Below are 23,091 nucleotides of genomic sequence, written 5' to 3' on the forward strand. Positions count from 1 at the left end.
TGAGACTACTGAAGAATAGGGGAAAGGAGTCACTGCCCCATCACCAGCCAGAGTAATAAGGGTCATAGGATAATTCTGTTTTCATCCAAGCAAGACTGCCAGCCAGGGAAGATCAAACCGGCCCCATTGGATATACAATCTGTCAAACAGCTCTCTCCTCTCTTATCAGGCACCTTGTCTTTTTATATTGCAAGCCTGAGGTCTGTTTTTCTACTGCTGCAAACCACTTCAGGAGACAATTGATGGAAGTGCAGGGCATTAATCTAACAAGCAAATAAATAAATGTCTGCATCTGCTTCATGTTGACTCAAATCACTGGGTTGGGATCCAGCCAACTTTTTCACTCAGTCTCACCCAATTCCTCATTTTACTACAGCTCCAATTCCACTGGGTGGTTGAGTTTCCCACTAAAACTGACGAGGAGTAAAAAGCCGAAACAGGAATTGCCACCAGCAGGACCTCACACAAATTGCCCTTTTCCCCCCACAGAAATGGGGAGGATTCTTCAAACAATGTGACATTCCTTCGCTATAACTACATGCAGCAACATTGCTTCGCTAGTCCAAATGCTTTTAATTTAAAAAATTAATGTTGGGAAATGGGTGGCGAGAGGGGAGGGGAGATGGGCAAAACAGTGGGTGTGGACAATGGAGGGGTGGAGAAATAAACAACATTTCAAATGTATCCACACCCTTCAGGGAAGTAGTCTTGGATACGGAGTAAATTTAACACCGTGGTAAAAGTGGCTGGGGAAACAATACAGATTAAACGACTCCAAACCGTTTCCGACACCAAACAGAGGGAAAATAGTGCGGACACAGAAAAAATAAAACATTGCATGAAACGCAGTAAACCATTTGTGCGGAAAGAACCACTATTAATTTTAAATCCCGGCCCCCAATTTCATTCTACTGGAGATCAAAGCCTAGACCACACCAACTCTTCCCCCAGAATATAAATGCCAATATGGAGTTATTCCAATGATCTAATTCTTGTCATTAACATCCTGCCATCCTGAACAGAGTTACTCCATTCTAAACCCATTGACTTCAATGGATTTAGAACAATGTAACTCTGGTTAGGATTTCCCTGTTCATGTCAATGAGATAATTCCTCTGAACAGTATCTGAAAACAGCTGTATCTCAGCGCGCTCACTAAATATGAGGAAATACTGGAGTTTTTGACGTTTCGTACATTTTACCTAAGGACATTTAGTATGCCTCAAAATCCAATACCTGGCCTCCCTAAATCCCTAATCTAAGATACCTTTCATTATAATTTATTGTGGTCCTTGACCGGTATTACGAAGTTAAAACATCATTAAAACAACAATAGCTCAATTCAACAACAAAAATAGCCACATGAACATTCGAGCTAGTCAAATGGGTTTAAAACTCGGCGTCAGCTTTAATATCGTTTCCCCGTGTCTTGCAGATCCCTAGACAGAATTTGGCAACTTGTCTGGATACCCAGTGGTTTCGATCAGACAACGGATATTCCAGCTTGGCCCCATCAGATTCATCAAGAAGGCCAACTGATATTGGCTGGGGACATTTTGATCTGGCCTCCTTGTAATGTGGACATCTCAGAAGCACGTGCTCTGTAGTTTCCACTTCCCTCCGTCGAGCATAAACATAGTCTTTCTGAGTAAGGGATCCAAGATACCCGATACCACCCCTGGTGTTTGGGTCAAACTACAAATTCAACAGAGCAAAATTCAGCAAGGCTGGACAGTTATTGCAGATGGGAAGGTGAAGAGTGACTTGTTGCTCAAGGTGCCGCCCATCTAACCCTGAGGTAGGATGAGAGGTCTGGTCTTTGAGGCAATAGTTTGGGATTGTACACAATCGCGAGCCGGTTAGCACGCTGAGGGTGATTCATATGCGTTTCACTTTGAGGGGGATTGTTCATAAGCATTTCAAACTGATTGGCGCAATTAATGCACCCCTATAGCAGGATGCGCACACACATGCAAAGCAGCCACTTCGAAAATCTGACCCTGGCAAAAATGACATCGATTTTGCAGAAAAGCGTCCAGAAGTTATGATGGTATTTTTTCAGTGAAATGCACATATTTTCAGGGGTATGCAATGTTTCATTCATTCCTGTCTGGCAGAGGCAGTCTGGCTGCTAGCAACTTTGTTTATCCCCTGGACTTGAATCAAGGCAGGTCCGCGTCTATAGAAGGAGGTTTGACTTAAAGAAAAGGGACCGCAATGTTTTAAAACACTGATGTCCTAGAATGGCAGTATTACTGATTCATATCAGTACATACAGATTCCTTGGTTATTTCCCTAGGTTCTTTCTCTGTCTCTATCCGCCCACTTCCCAGACTCTGTATAGTCGCTGGAGTATACTTCAGGAAATAACGGGAAGGCATAACCATACATTTATGGTGTGTGGGGGGGAAATCTTCAAATGCAGACATCTTAAAATCAATGTTGGGCAGCTTTTAGTAATCAACAGTGCATATTTCAGATAGCATTAGAAGGATGTCACTTCTGGCGCCAGGGTGCCCCCTGCTGGACACAGCTGTTTAGAGCAAAGATCATATTGCCCACGAGAGGAGCCAGCATAAACTTGCCTTGGCATTCGCAAGGGCCCAGCTGCTAGACTCCACAAAGGTGTAGCATAGCTGTGCAGCCTGAGTATGAGGTTATCCGAGGCCTTGTGAATTACACATCTGTTCAGACACTAAAAATGCTACAGCCATTATGGCCTATAACAACGATAAAACACCTCCTCTAGGGTTGCCAATCTCCTGTTACAACTGATCTCCAGCTGATAGAGATCAGTTCCCCTAGAGAAAACGGCCGCTTTGGCAATTGGACTCTATGGCATTGCAGTCCCTCCCCTCCCCAAACCCCACCCTCCCCAGGCTCTGCCCCAAAAACCTCCCGCCGGTGGTGAAGAGGGACCTGGCAACCCTAACCTCATCATATTTAACCAGAACGTTTTTATTTTCTTTACACATCAGGAGAAGATTCAGTTGCTATGACCTTAGGGCTGCTGTTCTTGTTTTCTTTTGAGCATGTGACAGCACTTGTACATGTGACAAGAAGCAACTTTCCAGCATGGTGTAGTGGTTAAGAGTGGTGGTTTGGAGTGGTGGATTCTAATCTGGAGAACCGGGTTTGATTCCCCACTCCTCCACATGAGCGGCGGACTTTCATCTGGTAAACCAGGTTGGTTTCCCCATTCTTCCACATGAAGCCAGCTGGGTAACCCTGGGCTAGTCATCCGAGGGAAACAGCCATGCATAAAAAGCCATAGTTGGAACTGGGTGAATCTGCTCACCCCTAATAATTGCTGACTTTTGCGAGTATAGAAAGGCAGAGGGCATCAAGAGAAGAGTTGGAGGAAAGTGGAGATGCCAGGAGTTTGGAGGCAAAGGACAAAATCACAGGCTCCCGTCCAGATCCTACCATTTACCTTATGCCCCACATTCAGCCCCTTGTGCCAGAGGTATTCTGCACACCTCTGTGCTAACAGTATCACTCCGTCAGCATAAACCCATTATATCAATATAACATTGTGTCCTGGTAGGGCAATTAAATTAGGAGAGACAGATTAGGGGGCTCATGAAGAACTTTGGGTAGGGAGGGATAAGCAAGAAAACTTCCCTGCAGCACAGTTGTGTGACATTGCAGAGGGGGTAGGGAGAGAAAAACCAGAACATTATTTTATTATAGTCAAGCATGCCTGGTTTCACTGGAACCAGTCTTGGCAGATTAATAAAACTGTTTTCTGAGCAGAAGACCCTTAAAATTTTATTGGCTGAGTTGACCAAAGAATCTCTGCACAACCAGCGACATTTTTGTGCTGTGGTATGAAAATGCAGGCTAAGATAATGTCCTGTGTATAATTTTCTTGACAATCTCGAACCCTCATGTGCTAGGATGAATGATATATGTTGAGATATGATTTTCGGCTAATTAATTAACATTGTTTTTTCTGCTTCTGTATGGCTTTTAGGCCATAATAAAGATTGACTGACAGTTTTATTTTATTTTATTTTAACCATTCATGTCCCATCTTTCCATTGGCAAATGGTTACTTGAGGCAGGTTACAATAATTTGATAACACTTTGAAGTTCTCTAGAGGTATAAATACTGTATCTATAATTACAGTAACAACCAGCAGGTATATAGAAGATGATCGCAGCCCAGCAGTTAAGAAAAGAACAGGCCCACGGTCTGATAAACCACCTCAAAAGCAACCTTCCGCATCCAGTGGTAATCCAAGTAATGAATTCACCAAAGACCATCTCCTTCAGAAGACCAGCAAAAGACCTATGAAGATCCATTTGGTACTAGAAGCTCAGGGTGGCTCATATGGTTCCACTTTCTCCATTTAATCTTCACAACAAACCTGTGAGGTAGGACAGACTGGAAGAAAATGACTGGCCTGTGGTCACCCAGCAAGCTTCATGGCCGAGTAAGGATTTGGACACACAGGTCTTCCAGATCTTGGCCCAACCCTCTAACCAGTACACTTCACTTGCTCAAGATGGAACAATACAAACTTCCCAAGGGAGGAACTTCTACAGTCAAGCTGTTACTATCAGGTTTGTCCTTAACTGTTCTTAACCTTCTGAGCCTCTTAGAGAAAAGAGAAGAAGAAGAAGAGTTGGGTTTTATATGCCGACTTTCTTTCCCGCTTAAGGGAGACTCAAACCGGCATTTGGCATCCCTTTTTCTTCTTTGGATTTATTGTTCTTCAGCATTCGCCTAGAACAGAAAGAAGAAAAGTTGGTTTTTATATGCTGACTTTCTTTACCACCTTCCCCTCCCCACAACAGACACCCTGTGAGGTAGGTGGGGCTGAGAGAGCTCTAAGAGAGCTGTGACTAGCCCAAGGTCACCCAGCTGGCTTCATGTGCAGAAGTGGGGGAACCAACCCAGTTCACCAGATTAGCCTCCGCCGCTCATGTGGAAGAGTGGGGAATCAAACCCAGTTCTCCAGATTAAAGTCCACTGCTCCAAACCACCACTCTTAACCACTACCATGAGAGCATTGTCCAGTCTCCTCAGGCTGGTAGTGACTAGGTCTTTTTAAATTTATAAATTATTTTTTCCCCCTGAATACGAGGGAAGTACAGTTCCCCAAGTAAGCAAAGTTCTCTCTGCTTTCTCGATGGGTGCCTCCATTTCATGGCCCTGCCCTCTGCTGTTTGGTCCCAATCAGAATCAGACCCCTGGGGCACTTTTACACAGAGCTGCCACCAGAGACTCGCAGTTGTAGTACGGCTGCTTGTCCCCGTGGCGAGCTCTTGTAAAACGCAGCATGTCGTCTTTAAGGTGCCTCTAGATTCCTGCTTACTTCTGCTCCCAATGTAAGGCCAGCGTGGTGTGGTGGTTGAGAACGGCGGACTCTAATCTGGAGAACCAGGTTTGATTCCCCACTCCTCCACATGAGCAGCGGACTCTGGTGAACCGGGTTCAGTTCCCCCATTCCTCCACATGAAGCCTGCTGGGTGACCTTGGACTAGTCACCGCTGACTTAGAGTTCTCTCAGCCCCACCTACCTCACAAGGTGTCTGTTGTGGGGAGAGGAAGGGCAGGTGATTGTAAGCCGGTTTGATTCTCCTAATAAGGTAGAGAAAATCGGCATATAAAAACCAACTTTTCTTCTTCTTCTCTCAGCTGGTTAATCCCTGACTGGCAGGAAATATCTTAACAAAGGCGATAATTTTAATATGGCTGGAACTATGTCAACTGTTGCTGGTCTTTGACTGTAAATAAACCTGATAATAGGAGAGCGTAACAAAGGATGGTCCCTCTGCTACTAGAGTGACACCTAATTAACAGCACGTGGGCTCAGAATCTAAATACAATAATCACAATGCAAAGAAGTAATAGTTGCAAAAACCATTAATACATGACAACCAACTGCCAAGTGTTTTTATGTTTTTGATTTCTTGTAGCAGGCAGAACTTATGCCTACTTATACATTTGTTTCCTCATTTAAAATTGGCATGCCTTGAATGCCTGTTTAATATAATTATTTTTCTATTGGCAGTGGGTTGTCATGTATTAATGGTTTTTGCAACTATTACTTTTTTGCATTGTGATTATTGTATTTAGATTCTGAGCCCACGTGCTGTTAATTAGGTTCAACTAGAGTGACACCAGCATTAATGAAGAGGCAGGCATTTGTATCAGAGGGAATAAAAATTTCTTACAGTTCAGAGAATGCACTGAACACGGAAGTCATCCTGCTCAGTTTATTCACTCCAACATTGCAATCCTAAGAACCCTTTCATGGGAATAAGTCCCACTGCATAAAATGGGACTTACTTCTGAACGGATCTGCTTAAGATTGCTCTCTAGGATTGTATGGCTTCCTTTAATTAAACCAGTGAATTCATACCCAGCAAGCTTCCATTCATACTGCTGATGCAGATGTGCAAAGCATCCTCACACTCACTGAACTGACTGCAGGTATGTTTTGCAGGAGAGAGAGACATGATCCTTATCTTCATCAGTGGTTGTGTGTGGCTAGAACAAAAGCACTGACCTGGGTAGCCCAGGATAGCCTGCTCTCATCAGATTTCGGAAGCTAAGCAGGGTTGGCCCTGATTAGTATTTGGACAGGAGACCGCCAAGCAATTCCAGGGTTGCTATGCAGAGGCAGGCAATGACAAACCACCTCTGAATATCTCTTGCCTTCAAAACTCCATGGGGTTGCCAAAAGTGGGTTGCGACATGACGGGGAGGGGGGAGAGCAGAACCATGATATGATTTTTTCCTTATATATAAATGTGATTTGCATTCTAAAGAGTTATAGATTTTCTGAACATCTACAATTATACAACTGGAATATTTCCAGTTACAATCCAAACCTATTGCAGTGATCCATGGTCCGGGAAAGTCCTTAAAGTTTTCTGTTTGGTTTCTGGCTTGCAGTTTGCGATGGCGAAGCATCCTACGAGTTCCAGCGTTCTGAGCTATCGGGCAGCTTCTTCTAGTTATTTTCTTCGTTGTCTTCATTTTCTACAGAGAGAGTCTGCTGATCATCCTTCGGTGCTGGAGTCACCTGAATTATAACAGAGGGAGCGGGCGACTTCGCAGAAGTCTTCTCACTTCGGACTTCATCTGATTTCCTCGAACCCGCCGGAGAAGTATGACTGGCCGGTGATTTGGGGGCAATGGGAGAGGAACTGGCAGCCTGGAAGAGAAAGACAGTGGCCATTTATTCGCGGTAATTAGCAGCGCGATCCAGGCTGAATTGCCCCTCATATTTTTTTTTAATTTTACATGCTGAACCGTCATTCCGGAAGTGACTGTGAAGCTGGCGGAGACCCGCTTTGCATTACCAAAAAACTCACTTAACGCGATCTTTGGCGAAGAATCCTCCTCAAGGAACCATGCAAAAACAACAGCAGCGCGTTAGCTATGCACATGCTAATGTCTATGCTAACAGGAACAAAGGAGCAGGCGAGTGGTGGGGGTTCAATTTCTCCTTTTGCGTCGGGACCATGAATAGGCATTTTTAAAGTCGCATTTTAAAAAAGAGCTTTGAGTGAGCATCAAAACTGACCATGAATAAATGGCCAGTGTGTGTTGACACTGATAGCATATGAACATAAGAACATAAGAAAAGCCGTGCTGGACCAGACCAAGGCTCATCAAGTCCAGCAGTCTATTCCCACAGTGGCCAACCAGGTGCCTCTAGGAAGCCCACAAACAAGACGACTGCAGCAGCACCATCCTGCCTGTGTTCCACAGCACCTAATATAATAGGCATGCTCTCCTCTGATCCCGGAGAGAATAGGTATGCATCATGACTAGTATCCATTTTAACTAGCAGCCATGAATACCCCCTTTCCTCCATGAATATGTCCACTCCCCTCTTAAAGCCCTCCAAGCTGGCAGCCATCACCACATTCTGGGGCAGGGAGTTCCACAATTTAACTATGCGTTGTGTGAAAAAATACTTCCTTTTATCTCTTTTGAATCTGTTACCCTCCAGCTTCAACAGATGACCTCGTGTTCTGGTATTATGGGAGAGGGAGAAAAACTTCTCCCTGTCCATTCTCTCCAAACCATGCATAATTTTATAGACCTCTATCATGTCACCCCTCAGCCGCCTTCTTTCCAAGCTAAACAGCCCTAAGAGTCTTAACCGCTCCCCATAGGACAGTTGCTCTAGTCCCCTAATCATTTTGGCAGCCTGGGGCAGTGCAAACTTTCTAGGTCCAGTACAACAAATGCTGGGGTGGGGGGACTCGACTAACATAGCTCTAGAAGACTTTCCCCTGAAATCTCTGAGGTGTGGGATTCTCTAGATTGCTCAGGGATAGCCTCCCACATTCATACTTCATGTATTCTGAATTGCAACCCTGGCTCAGAATAAACCTGGCTTGAGGGAAAGAGAGAATTGACCACATGAACACACGAAACTGCCTTATACTGAACCAGACCCTTGGTCCATCAAAGTCAGCATTGCCTACTCAGACCGGCAGCGGCTCTCCAGGGTCTCAGGCAGGAGTCTTTCACATCGCCTACTTGCCCACCTTTAACTGGAGATGCCGGGGATTGAACCTGGGACCTTCTGCATGCCAAGCAGATGCTCTACCACTGAGCCACAGCTCTTCAAATTGATCACCATCATTTGAAAGAAGAAACAGAGTTAGGCCTTTGGGGAAAGATACAGAAGACACACAAGGGGGTATAAGGAAGGCCCCATCATTTTTACAAATGAAAAACAGTCTTGGGAGGCTCCTGCTTTTGAGCAGAGGAATAATGCTTAACCCTGTTCAAAACCACCCATGGTCCCCAAATACGCATTTAGATAGGGATGCCAGCCTCCAGGTGGGACCTGGGAATTCCCCAGAATTACAGCTCATCTCCAGACTACAGAAATCAGTTCCCCTGGAAAAAATGGCTGCCTTGGAGGAGGAAGACGAGGAAGAGGAGGAGGAGGAAGAAGGAGAGTTGTTTTTTTATATGCTGACTTTCTCTACCACTTAAGGGAGACTCAAACCAGCTTACAATCACCTTCCCTTCCCCTCCCCATAACACACACCCTGTGAGGTAGGTGGGGCTGAGAGAGCTCTAACAGAGCTGTAACTTGCCAAAGGTCACCCTGCTGGCTTCATGTGTAGGAGTGGGGTGGACTGTATGGCATCGTATTTGTACCCATGTCACATAGAGGATGGTGCAGGAGTTGCTTTCTGTTGCCCCAGAAGGTCGGACCAGAATCAACGGGTTGAAATTAAATCAAAAGAGTTTTCAGCTAAACATTAAGAAGAACTTTCTGACAGTTAGAGCGCTTCCTCAGTGGAACGGGCTTCCTCAGGAGGTAGTGGGCCCTCCTTCTTTGGAGGTTTTTAAGCAGAGGCTAGATGGCCATCTGTCAGCAATGCTGATACAGTGAACTTAGGCAGATCATGAGAGGGAGGGCAGGAAGGGTTGCGTCAGCACTTGGCTCTCACGGCCCCTTCTTACATACCCAGGGTAATGCCAATTGCCACTTTGGGGTCAGGAAGCAATTTTCCTCCAGGACAGATTGGCCAGGGATCCTGGAAGATTTTTTTGGCCATCTTCTGGGCATGGAGTAAGGTTCACTGGGGGTGTTGGGGGAATTAATTGTGAATTTCTTGCACTGTGCAGGGGGTTGAACTAGATGACCCTGCTGGACCCTTCCAACTCTATGATTCTACCCAACTGAGGTCCTTGTCTTCCCTAGATGCCGCCCCTAAATCTCCAAAGGTTTCCCAACTCGGATCTGGCAACCCTGCCCCCCACCCATTCCCTGCCGGTGGCCAGGGGAGACCTGCCAACCTTACATTTAGAATATATTGTTGAACCCCACCCCCAGCTCAGTGATGGACAGTGTGGCACCCACAGGCACTGTAATGCTTGCTGATGGGTTTCCTGGCACCCATTTGCTTCTTCCCCAAAGCAAATATCCACTCCTGGGTTTCTTCTACATCACTGGAGTGGGAGCTACTTCAGAAGAATCCAGGAGACTTCACCTTTGCGTCTGCAGGGAGGGCACATTTGGAAACAACTGGCTCCATGGTAAGAAGATGTTTGGCTCGCAACCTCTCAACATGTTGTGATAGGCTCCAGCACTCCATAGCAGCTATTTTGTGGTGGCCTCACAATCACAAAGCCCAGATCAGGCAACTGGTGGGAGGTTTAGGGGAGGCGAGGATATATAAATGGGCCTTGCTCCAAAGCTGCGATGTCACTTCCCGGGGGGGGGGGGGAGACACAAAAGTGACATCAACGCATTGTGTCAAAGTAAGGACATGGTTTTTGGATTTGGGCCAAAAATAAAAAAGGGGGAGAAACCTCTGATAGAAGACAGAAAAAAAATGTGCAAAGCACCAGAGGTTACCAGGTGTTTATCTAATAACTTGTAGCTTCTCCAAGGTTTTACAAAATAGTAATAACAACCAAGGTTCAAATAAATTACAAAACAGGTATTACAGTATACAAATAATGAGCAGATGCAAAAAGCAAAAGTGTTGATAATATAACACGAAACCACAACAGTGACAGGTTTGCCAGCTAGTATCCCGTTTCGATATCCTTCTTCGGACTGTAACTGTTGCTATCATAAGAAATTAAGTAATTATCCTTTATGACACATAAGTAATATGAGACAATGAAGCTATAAATTAAATTAACGCATGCAGTGTAAATGGCTATGGGCAGAAGTGTGCTTTGCACATCTGGGGCTTTGCACATTTTTTGTGCCAGAAATGACATCATGGGGGTGAAGAAACACCTGTCCCCCCCAATTCCCCCCCCCCCACTGTTCTACTACTGAGGGGCGGCAAGCAAATGGGGCTGCTGGACAGGCGACCGGGCAGCCCTAGCCTTGCCCTCTTGGAAGCCATTTTGTGGTGTTGCCCACTCTCCGTTCTCTAAATCCCAAAAGTGCCCGTGGGCTCCATAAAACTCGGGAAAGGGGCAGCAGCCACCCCTTCGTTTGTACCTGGAGTGCCTTCAGTTCTTTCAGTTTCCATCGGATGTGAGCCAACCGTCCCTTGCCCCCCATCTTCCCTGCTGCCATGAGGGCTGCTTGAAAGAGTCTTGGTGTCCCGGCTTTTGGAGGAATGATCAGCACGTCTTTTGGCATCCCTTTTTCTTCTTTGGATTTATTGCTCTTCAGCATTCGCCTAGAACAGAAAGAAGAAAAGTTGGTTTTTATATGCTGACTTTCTTTACCACTTAAGGAAGAATCAAACCGGCTTACAATCACCTTCCCCTCCCCACAACAGACACCCTATGAGGTAGGTGGGCCTGAGAGAGCTCTAAAAGAGCTGTGACTAGTTCAAATCCTTACTCTGCCATGGAAGCTTACTGGCTGACTTTGGGCCAGTCACACATATACAGCCTAACTTATATCACAGGGTTGTTGTGAGAATAAAAGAGAGAAGGGGAGATGATATAAGCTGTTTCAGGTCCCCAGTGGAGAGAAAAGTGGCATATAAACATCTAAGTAAATTAATAAAATTCAATAGATGCACCAGGATACGTGGTGAGAGCCACATTTCACCAACAACTTGAAACTGTCACTTGAATGTTGACAAAATTAGGTTTCCCAACAACAGCAGGGGACATTGGCCTGTCAACGTCTTCTGGATCCCCTACAACAAACAAATACACCACGCCTGGGCATCCTCACCTGGCCTTTTTCCGCAGCAGTTTCTGAGACTCTGGGTAATGCACCAAAATTTCACTCAAATCTTTCTTCTCCAAAATGAAAAGATTTGTAAATCCATGAGCCACAACGTTGGCTGTGCGGCGATTTCCACCTCCTAAAGCCAGTAAGCTAATAAAAAGAACAAACAAACAAAAATTCACCTGAGGATGCAATATGACAAAATCTGATACATCACAGGCTTGGTGGCATCAAAGCATGTTTCCAGCATCATCAGAGGCCATTGTCTGGCGACAAGCAAATCTCGGCATCCAACATTCTGTAACTCATTGGTAAGACAACATTCCAGGGCTGCTTCCACTCATTTGCAACTGGATTATTCTGCGGAGACAGGCCAATCCAGTTATCCAATGATGTGTGGATGCACCCAAAGTTGGCTTTTTCATCCAGTATGAACTGTGGATGACTGACATGTTTCCATTAGCGGAGGTGGAATTAATCAGAAGCAGTTTCAACCCACAGGTCCATGAGTTGTCAACCAAGGACCTTATGGTTAGGAAAGGAACTGAGAATGGCTTCAGGTCTGACCATCCTTCCCCTGTTCCAGCCTGTCCCTCTCTCACTCTGCTATCGCCTCCTACACCACACACTTCTGATGGAAAGCTTTCTCCTTTTCTGGCAGAGGCTACTGAGGTAGATTTTGAACTACTGATAACCTACTCCAGAAGAATTATGTTTTTCTAGCGACATCCAACCAACCAACCAACACTCTTCTTGTCCCCAAATCCTTATTTAATCACGGTATGTTTATGAATCCAGTATTGTTCCTGGTATGATAGTAGCCACTATAACTGGATTTTTTGGTTTTAGCCATCAAAAACCCCAGAGGGCTTTCAAGGCAGGAGACATTCAGAGGTGGTTTGCCATTGCTTGTCTCTGACCCTGGACTTTCTTGGTGGTCTTCCATCTAAATACTAATCAGTGCTGACCCTGCTTAGCTTCCAAGATCTGATGAGATTTAGCTACCCTGGGCCATCCAGGTAAGGGCATAACTGGATTGCCTGGTAAGATATATGTCTGAAAAAATGAAGACAATCAGGATATAAATTTTTAAAAGAAGCATAAGTTCCTGAACACATGAAGCTGCCTTATACTGAATCAGACCATTGGTCCATCGAGGTCTGAACTGTCTACTTAGACTGGAAGCAGTTCTCCAGAGATTCAAGTAAGATCTTTCACATCAACTACTGGCTGAACTTTTTTAAATGGAAATGCTGGGGATTGAACCCGGGATCTTCTGAATGCAAAGCAGATGCTCTACCACTGAGCCACGGCTCCTCCCTGACATCACATGTGTCTGCAAGTTCTATCGGGGCAGTCCTGACCACAGTCATGTCACTCATCATCTAGTTTGGTCAGTCTCAAAGCTGCCAAGAGTGACCTCACATATGACCCAAACGTTATGTGAAAACAAACCACGTGATTTGCCTGGCTTCCTGGGCCCTGGAATCCTACCCCCTTAGCCCCCTCCTGGCAACCCTGCTCAGCCTAAACTACCCCACAGAGTTGTTGCAAAGGTCAAATGGAGGAGGGGACCATGACAGACCTCAGCTTTAGTAGTAAAGCCTTTTTCAATCAGCATTCTGATTCAGCTGAGCTGGGGACTACAGGCAGGGGTGAGTTTAAACTTTGCCTTTTTTAAAACGCTGGGAAGCCTAACTAAACTGAGAATTTAATTGAGGTTTGCTGGGAGAGGGTTGTGATTGTTGTGGCGGGGGGGGGGTGATTAAGGTTGATTGCTGCCTGAAAGCTTGATTGTTCCCTTGTTAAGTGGGGTTGTTGTGATTGGAGCTTGTGTCTGAGAGGTGGGGGCTGTGTGCATTTAAATTCCAAGGCTCCTGCTCGCCAGAGGCTGCATTCTGATTCAGCTGAGCTGGGGACTACAGGCAGGGGCGAGTTTAAACTGCCTTTTTTAAAACGCTGGGAAGCCTAACTAAACTGAGAATTTAATTGAGGTTTGCTGGGAGAGGCTCTTGCCCTGTGGCTCTTAGCCTGTGGATCGTGACTGGGGATCTGTAGGTGAGTATAAAATCTTTTTATCTTAGCAGAGTAACTCTCTCCATCCGGTTGGAGTACCGAGCAACTTGAATATCTATGTGAATTAGCAGCAGATAGCTGCAGGGCAAGGAACTTCGGCACTCAGTTCTTATTTGGTATAGGAAGAGTGCAAGAGAGTAAAGGGCAGGGTTACAATGCCAAAGAATAATATAATAATAAATTAATTAATAAAATACCAGTTATGAAGGTAGAAAGCCAGCAGGGGTCGGGGGGCTATCCAGTGTACTGCATGGAGTGTCACATGTATGATTATCTGCCTGCTGGACAGAAGTCGTGAGTGTGCACTTGGTGCCGGGAGCTCCTGGCTCTCAGGAAACAAGTTCACTTCCTCGAGGCCAAGGTAGCTCAACTGGAGGAGCTGAGGCAGGCAGAGAGAGAGGTGACTAAGGACTCCAGGGATGAAATAGTCACATCCCAGTTCCAAGGTGATGGCAACCTGCCAGTCACGGATGATGGAGCCTTTGGGGAAGGAGGCCATCTCACTGAGGTAGGGGAATGTGGTACTTTAGAAGGGACCTCTTCCTTGGTGGATGAACAGATATCCTCTCGTACCGAGGATATGCCTCAGAGGGGAGGGGGGCTTCTTGTAGTGGGGGATTCAATCCTTAGGAATGTAGATAGCTGGGTTTCTGGTGGGTGCATGGACCACATGGTGACTTGCCTGCCTGGTGCGAAGGTTGCGGACATTACCCATCATATAGGTAGTCTGGTAGGTAAATCTGGGGAGGAGCCAGTTGTTGTGGCACATGTTGGCACAAACGACATGGGGAAATGTAGTCCGGAGGTCTTGGAATCCAAATTTAGGTTGCTAGGCAGGAGACTAAAAGCCAGGACCTCCAAGGTAGCTTTCTCAGAAATGCTACCTGTTCCACGTGCAGGACCAGCTAGGCAGGCACAGTTGGTGAGTCTCAATGCGTGGATGAGACGGTAGTGCAGGGAAGAGGGCTTTAGATTTGTAAGGAACTGGGCAACATTTTGGGACAAGCCAAGCCTATACAAAAGGGATGGGCTCCACTTGAACCAGGATGGAACTAGACTGCTGGCGCGTAATATAAAAAGGTGGCAGAGCAGCTTTTAAACTGAACCTGGGGGGAAAGCTGACAGGAGATGAGAAGCATCCGGTTCGGGCAAACTCAGTGCACATGGACAAAGGGAAAATTGCTTCAGATTGCCCACATGGGAATTACTTGGACATGAAAGGGAATGGGGGAAAAATGACGGATAGCCACTTAAAGATGCCTAAAGGCACATGCCAGGCAAGTCGAAAGAGAGAAACAGTGTGGAGGTGTTTCTATGCTAATGCTAAAAGCCTCCAAGCAAAAATGGGGGAGTTAGAGTGCATGGTTTTAAGGGAAAACATAGATATAGTGAGCATTACAGAAACCTGGTGAAGGGGAGAGAACCAGTGGGATACAGTCATCCCTGGTTACAGACTGTATAGAAATGACAGGGAAGGGCGTATTGGAGGGGGTGTTGCTATGTATATCAAGGAAGGCATAGTGTCTAATAAGCTCGAGACCATAAAAAGGGCAGACTCGTCCACAGAATCCTTATGAGTGACGATTCCAGGCCCCAAAGGAGATTTAGTACTGGGGACATTCTATCGGCCCCCTGACCAAATGGCTCAGGGTGATCTTGAGATGGAGAATGAAATTAGGGAAGCATGTAAAGGCATGAAGTAGTAATAATGGGAGACTTCAACTTCCCTCATATTGATTGGATAAATGTATGCTCCAGTCAAGCCAAAGAGATAAAAAATTTAGACATCCTAAATAACTGCCCTCGAACAGTTGGTCACAGACCCAACCAGAGGGGAGGCGATCCTGGATTTAATACTCTGTGGTGCTGCCAGTGATTTAGTGCGGGATGTGGATGTAGTTGAGCCAGTTGGCAATAGTGATCACAATGGCATCAAATTTAATTTATATGTAAGTGGGAAAGTGACTGGGAAATCTCATACAATTACCTTTGACTTTAAAAGAGGGAACTTCTCTAAAATGAGAAAACTGGTAAAGAGGAAGTTGAAAGGAACAGTTAGGAGGGTTAAATCTCTTGAAAAGGCTTGGGGGTTACTCAAGTCCACATTACTAGAGGCTCAGCTAGATTGTATACCGCAGATCAGGAAAAGCAGTAATAAGTCCAAGAGGTCACCACCATGGCTAACAGGTAAGGTGAAGGAAGCAATTAGGGGAAAAAAGTCTTCCTTCAGAGACTGGAAGGTTTGCCCAAATGAGGCGAACAGAAGCAAACACAAACTTGCACAAAGGAAATGAAAGCAGATAATTAGAGATGCAAAAAGATTTTGAGGGGCATATTGCTAAACACATCAAAACAAACAATAAGAAATTCTTTAAGTATATTAGGAGTAGGAAACCAGCTAGGGAAGTGGTTGGACCATTGGATGACAATGGGAGTAAAGGAACTCTAAGGGAGGATAAAGCGATTGCTGAAAACCTAAATGAATTCTTCTCATCTGTCTTCACTGTTGAAGATACAGGGCAGATTCCTTCTCCTGAACAGAGATTTTGGAGAGGGGAAAATGAGAAACTGAGGCAAATAGTGGTAACAAGGCAGGAAGTCCTAGAACGTCTAGACAAACTGCAAACTAACAAGTCACAGGGACCAGACGGTATTCATCCTAGAGTTCTTCAAGAACACAAATGGGAAATTGCTGAACTTCTAACAAAGATATGTAATATGTCCCTTCGATCAGCCTCTGTACCAGAGGACTGGAGAATGGCCAATGTAACACCCATTTATAAAAAAGGTTCCAGGGGGGACCCAGGAAATTACAGACCAGTTAGCTTAACGTCTGTTCTGAGTAAATTAGTGGAAAGCATTATTAAAGATAGAATTGTCAAGCATATAGAAGGGCAAGATCTACTGCTGGGCAAAACCCAACATGGCTTCTGTAAGGGTAGGTCCTGTCTCACTAATCTATTAGAGTTTTTTGAAAGTGTCAATAAGCATGTGGACAGGAATGAGCCTGTGGATATTGTGTATTTGGATTTCCAAAAAGCTTTTGACACAGTCCCCACCAAAGACTGCTAAGCAAACTTCATAGTCACGGGATAAGAGGACAAATCCTCTTATGGATTGAGAGCTGGCTGAAAAATAGGAAGCAGAGAGTAGGAATCAATGGTCAGTTCTCACAATGGCGGGATGTGAGCAGTGGGGTGCCTCAGGGATCTGTGTTGGGACCGGTGCTTTTCAACCTGTTCATCAATGACCTGGAGTTGGGGTTAAACAGTGAAGTAGCCAAGTTTGCAGATGACACCAAATTATTTAGGGTGGTTAAAACAAAATTGAACTGTGAAGAGCTCCAGAAGGATCTCTGCATACTGGAAGAATGAATCTCATTTGCCATTTCAATGCCCAATGTGAGTAAGTGTAAAGTGATGCATATTGGGACAAAAAATCCTAACTTCACATATACACTGATGGGATCTGTGCTGGCAGCGACAGACCAAGAAAGGGATCTTGGGGTGGTAGTGGATAGCTCAATGAAGATGTCAACCCAGCGTGCGGCTGCTGTAAAAAAGGCAAATTCCATGCTGGCTATAATTAGACGAGGAATAGAGAATAAAACTGCTGATATCATACTGCCCTTGTACAAATCTATAGTGAGACCACACTTGGAATACTGTGTACAGTTCTGGTCACCACACCTAAAAAAGGATATTACAGAGCTTGAGAAGGTGCAGAAAAGAGCAACCAAAATGATTAGGGGACTAGAGCAACTGTCCTATGGGGAGCGGTTAAGATGCTTAGGGCTGTTTAGCTTGGAAAGAAGGCGGCTGAAGGGAGACATGATAGAGGTCTATAAAATTATGCATGGTTTGGAGAGAGTGGACAGGGAGAAGTTTCTCCCTCTCCCATAATACTAGAACACAGGGTCATCTGCTAAAGCTGGAGGGTGAGAGATTCAAAACAGATAAAAGGAAGTATTTTTTCAGACAACGCATAGTTAAATTGTGGAACTCCCTGCCCCAGGATGTGGTGATGGCTGCCAGCTTGGAGGGCTTTAAGAGGGGAGTGGACATATTCATGGAGGAGAGGGGTATTCATGGCGGTTAGAATGGATATTAGTCATGCTGCATACCTATTCTCTCTAGTATCAGAGGAGCATGCCTATTATTTTGGGTGCGGTGGAACACAGGCAGGATGGTGCTGCTGCAGTTGTCTTGTTTGTGGGCTTCCTAGAGGCACCTGGTTGGCCACTGTGTGAACAGACTGTTGGACTTGATGGGCCTTGGTCTGATCCAGCAGGGCCTTTCTTATGTTCTTAATCTGAAGGAAGGGCAGGATAGAAAACATTTCACATTGTGTGTGTGTGTGTGTGTCTGACCTTATTTCTCCAAATACCGATCCAGCTTTCAAGGTCACAAGGATCGTCTTCCCGTCAGGTCCTCCCAGTACCTGGACTTGCCCAACTTGAATGATGTACATCTCTCGGCCGATTTCTCCCTGAAACCAAAACGGAATGCAATTAGTGCAGCCCGATGGGTCATTCTGCCCTCCCAGCTGATTTTCAATGTGACTGTATTTACTTTTATCAGATCAGAAGGAGGCAAAAAGCTTTCCTGCTAGGAGGCTGGTTTACTCTTTCTCTTCAACAGTTATAATTTGCACATCTGTTCTATACATCGTCCTTACGATGCGCTGATATTTCCTCCCACTTTCTGGTACTGCAAGGTTTTCAGGACATCCTAAGAAAGGACTAGACAACCTACCCTAAGCCCATTAATATTCCTTGTAGCTCTTTTTGGAATTCTGTTCTTCGCCTTTGCTGCATCTAGCGACAGGAAGCTTCTATTGGTTTTACCTTTTCAGATGTTACAACCATGTGCACCAGAGCCCACAACCTGCAGTGCTCCTTGATTTGGATGTGAATCAGCAGGAGGGGAAATATGTCCAAGCCATAGTGTCAATGCAATTTGATTAAGTCATTTTCAAGGATGAAAAGTTTAACATCGAACCAGTACAAGAATCATGTTAATAACTCTGTGCCAACAAATTTAATCATATCAATACATTTTATAGTCAATGTGGCCCCATCTGCAGGTACTTAAATCCATGAACTGGGGCTACATAGAGAGAAGGGATTTTTTTTCAACGAACTTGGGGAATCTCCCAGGTTTGCAGAAAAATCAGAAAAGTTTGAAAAAAGGGGGTATACAACACCCCACAAACAGAGGAACATATCTGTGCAAGTGCACACTATGTCAACTTACTAGCTGTAGGGAGGGGAGGGGGAGCTAGGTGACCCTGTGTGCCCAAATGCAGCCCACCCCCATCTGTCCTCTGGATATTGGCTGGTAGGTGGGGAGCCACCCCCCCCAACTGACCAGGTGGCAGTACTGCAAGTGGGTGCAGAGAAACAGGAGCTGCTGCTCCCATCATAAGAACATAAGAAAAGCCACGCTGGATCAGACCAAGGTCCATCAAGTCCAGCAGTCTGTTCACACAGTGGGCAACCAGCTGCCTCTAGGAAGCCACAAACAAGATGACTTTAGCAGCACCATCCTGCCTGTATTCTACAGCACCTAATACAATGGGCATGCTCCTCTGATCCTGGAGAGAATAGGTGTGCATCATGACTAGTATCCATTTTTACTAGTAGCCATGAATAACCCTCTCCTCCATGAACGTGTCCACTCCCCATTTAAAGCCTTCCAAGTTGGCAGCCATCACCACACCCTCCACCAAACAGCGAGGAAAAGGACTGGTGGGCAGATGGACAGGCGCTGGGACAGTCTTGCTGGAGGTGTGCTGGTACTGGTGAAGGAGGAGGGGGACTCTCCAACCCCCTCTCCGAAATTGCTGCTGAGGCAGCAGTGCTGGAAATGGGTGGGTGGGCAAGGAGGAGGGGAAGCCCCCATCAGCCTCCTCCACCAAGCAGACAGGCAGGGCGGCAAGGAGGAGGACAGCCGAGAAAATGAGGGGGGGTAGCGAGCTCCCTGGCAAGTGGTTGGCCCAGTGGGGGAGGGAGGGGATTTCCCACCTGCAAGAGTATCACGGGTTCCCCACCTGTTATATCTAAAAAGTAATTTACTAGACATAAAGTGAGATGTGACATCAAATAAGTTACTTTTCTCCCTCTCTCATAATACTAGAACACGGGGTCATCTGCTGAAGCTGGAGGGTGAGAGGTTCAAAACTGATAACAGGAAGTCTTTCTTCACAAAACGCATAGTTCAATTGTGGAACTCCCTGCCCCAGGATGTGGTGATGGCTGCCAACTTGGAAGGCTTTAAGAGGGCAGTGGACATGTTTATGGAGGAGTATTCATGGCTACTAGTTAAAATGGATACTAGTCACGATGCATACCTATTCTTTCCAGGATCAGAGGAGCATGCCTATTATCTTAGGTGCTGTGGAACACAGGCAGGATGGTGCTGTTGCAGTTGTCTTGTTTGGGGGCTTCCTAGAGGCAGCTGGTTGGCCACTGTGTGAACAGACTGCTGGACTTGATGGGCCTTGGTCTGATCCAGTATGGCTTTTCTTATGTTCTTACTTTGTCACCATTTTTAAACTGAAAGGGCTTTTTTGTGATGTAAATCCAGACCATTAGGGATCAAATAGTGAATGTGGTGATGTCATGAATGGTCATAGCCAATCAGATCAGCCTATGGGATGAAGTCAATGAGGGCAATGGAAATGACATTATCCATGTTTTCTTTTTTTCAGTCTCTGTTGCTGTGTCTGTTGAGCATAAATATCTGGATTGTAAAAAATATACATATCTGCAAATCTGCCACAGACCTTTTTGCACCTTTTCAGGTCCCATTAAAAAATTTAAAATGGGGGAGGGGCACGTTTCAACATTTTTGTTAAATTTTTAATCAGCGCCACGTTTCATTCCTTGAACACGCATGGGATTTATTACCTTCTTGCATACATAGTCATTAGGCAAGTAAACGACAGATCTGAGTCTCTTTAACATGTCAAAAATCATTTGCCGGTCACAACCCTAAAACAAAAGAAAGGAGGAATTATTTGGCTTATACAAACACTATCAGGATTTATGTAATTGAAGGCCTGAAGAAACAAACAGGGTACCTGAAAGAGCGGCACCTTGCTCACTATATCATAGTTCACGTCAACAGCGATGTCCAGCCGCATCGTGTCCGGTAATTGCTTCAGCAGCTCTGCTTCATCTGTAGGACGAAACATTGAACAAAATATTCATCTGCCTAGAAAAAAACATTAGTGAAGACTGAGGTGATGAATTCTGCATTTTGTGGCACAGCCATCTGCAAAAGTCATCCCCATTTTATCATAATCAGATGTTGTGGAAGAACTTAAGTCACATCCCTGCAGTCTGCAGAATCTGGAGTGCCATTGTCTTAAAAAGCAAATATCTCTAAGCAAGCTTTCTGATGTCTGAGATCCACAACTCCATTTAAAAAACATACCCAAGTAAACATATAGCTCTCAGAGCATTTTCATGCATGATGCTAAAAAAAGGTAAAGGTAGTCCCCTGTGCAAGCATTGGGTTATTACTGACTCATGGGGTGACATCACATCACGCCGTTTACTAGACAGACTATGTTTAAGGGGTGGTTTGCCATTGCCTTCCCCAGTCATCTACACTTTACCCCCAGAAAGCTATAAGCTAAAACAAGTGTTAAATTCATGCTGGTTAGACCAAACTGCTAAGTTTTAGAAAGTGGCTTCCTTCTGCTTCCCCGCCTACAGTGACAACATTCACACAACAGCAGGGGGGTTCCAAGGCACCTTTTGGGTTGTGGGTGAAAATGTGCTTATCCAGAGTCTACCATGGCAGCAAAGGTTATTGAATTCATTTAAAATATTTATATCCCTCTTTATCTCCTTACAGTCAAGGAGGCTAACAACGAGCAAGCTGCAAGGACCCCAAACAACATAACAGCAAGGTAGAAACGATGCACAGGTTAAAAATGCAGCCAAATCTGCCAAACTGCTTCTCCTGTGAAATAAAACTGTTTTTCGTGCCTTTTACAATGCAGTGAGGGAAGGCACCCTCCGCATCTGTCCTAGCCTTCTGTCCAAGTATCACAGAGGCAACCTAGGACCCCACTGTTGTACACTTGATGCTCTCCCAGGATTTCCAAATGCCCTCCCAATCCTTATTTTAAAACATATGGCTAGGTTTTTATGATTTTAATTATTTTATGCTGTTTTATGATTTTTGTTTTGTAAGCTGCCTTCAGCAGGTTCTCTGGACAGGTGGCATTTAAACTTTCTAAATGAATATCCCACCTTTCCTAAGAGTCCAAAGCGACTGAGCAACATACGGATGAAAACCTACACCATATAAAATCCTTCAGTTCAAAAACAGAACTGCCAGCCAATGATTACAACATTCAAATGCAGATGAATCATTACAAAACTGCCCTCTGGAAGAGAAACATTTTAAGCACCCGCCCAAAAGACAACAGCAATAGGCTCTCAGGGTTCTTCACAGGAAGTTCATTCATAGTTCTTCACAGTAGAAGATCGGCAACGGAAGGTCATGAAGGTGGACCCCAGCAAAGCGGGCCATACTCTGAGATGGCACAGCCGGCAGGTTTTCATCTGAAGAGCATAGTTGGTGCATGGACACATTTAGAAAGACAGACAATTGGGCAAGGTCACAATTGTGCAAAGCACATAGCCAAAAACTATGACATAGTCCGAAGTACACCAATGGGAGATAATCACAACACAACACAAGCCTTTATTGGCATATAAAAGGGAGATAATCAAAACAGTAGGTCTGCCTTACCCAGCATGCCTTGAGAATGCCAAGTGTATTCATACCACTTTTTGACCCTACGCTGGACAGAGAAGGGAATTTTGTAGAGAGTCATGTACTTCACTGTGTTATCCATACAGTTCCGATAGTATGATTGTCCAGCAGTGGCAGCGCCTACGACATCTCGCATCTGTGATCGAGACAAGAAAGCACAAACCCAGGGGATCCTTTTATTTAGCATGACCTGCTCTTGTGAGCTAGCTAACAGGAATTGAACCAGCTGGGGCCATGGCTCAGCAGTAAAGAATCTGCTTGGCATGCTGAAGGTTACAGGTTCAATCCCCGGCATGTCCAGTTAACAGGACAGGTAGGAGGTGGTGTGGAACACCTCTAGCAGAGACCCCAGGGACACACGCTGCTGCTCAGAGTAGATCCTGAAGTCAACTGCCCAATGATTTTGCAGTATAATGCAGCTTGTGTAGAAAGAGATACACTATGATACACCACATACAGCATGCACTGCAGCAAAAGATATTATAATCTTCTTTCCCTCACCTGCTCAATGAGCCTTTTGATGTCACCAATTTCTCTCCCACTCGACAGCCTATGTTCAGCCTACCCTCAACCAC

General features: G+C 45.2%; 1 protein-coding gene across 1 annotated transcript in view; it reads right to left on the reverse strand.

The window, feature by feature from the left end:
* Window positions 1-6,968: 6,968 nt before the first annotated feature.
* The window catches only part of CNGB1 (cyclic nucleotide gated channel subunit beta 1), a 38,142-nt gene continuing 22,019 nt past the window's right edge, over window positions 6,969-23,091 (reverse strand). Inside the window, exons 13-19 of the mRNA XM_056862318.1 lie at window positions 22,493-22,652; window positions 20,805-20,902; window positions 20,632-20,715; window positions 18,091-18,209; window positions 11,649-11,795; window positions 10,956-11,139; window positions 6,969-7,172 (exon numbers count right to left, since the gene is read on the reverse strand). Coding sequence (XP_056718296.1) covers window positions 6,969-7,172; window positions 10,956-11,139; window positions 11,649-11,795; window positions 18,091-18,209; window positions 20,632-20,715; window positions 20,805-20,902; window positions 22,493-22,652 — 996 coding nt within the window. The remainder of the gene's footprint in view (window positions 7,173-10,955; window positions 11,140-11,648; window positions 11,796-18,090; window positions 18,210-20,631; window positions 20,716-20,804; window positions 20,903-22,492; window positions 22,653-23,091) is intronic.

This window comes from Euleptes europaea, chromosome 17, assembly GCF_029931775.1.
Source record: "Euleptes europaea isolate rEulEur1 chromosome 17, rEulEur1.hap1, whole genome shotgun sequence".
Taxonomy (NCBI): domain Eukaryota; kingdom Metazoa; phylum Chordata; class Lepidosauria; order Squamata; family Sphaerodactylidae; genus Euleptes; species Euleptes europaea.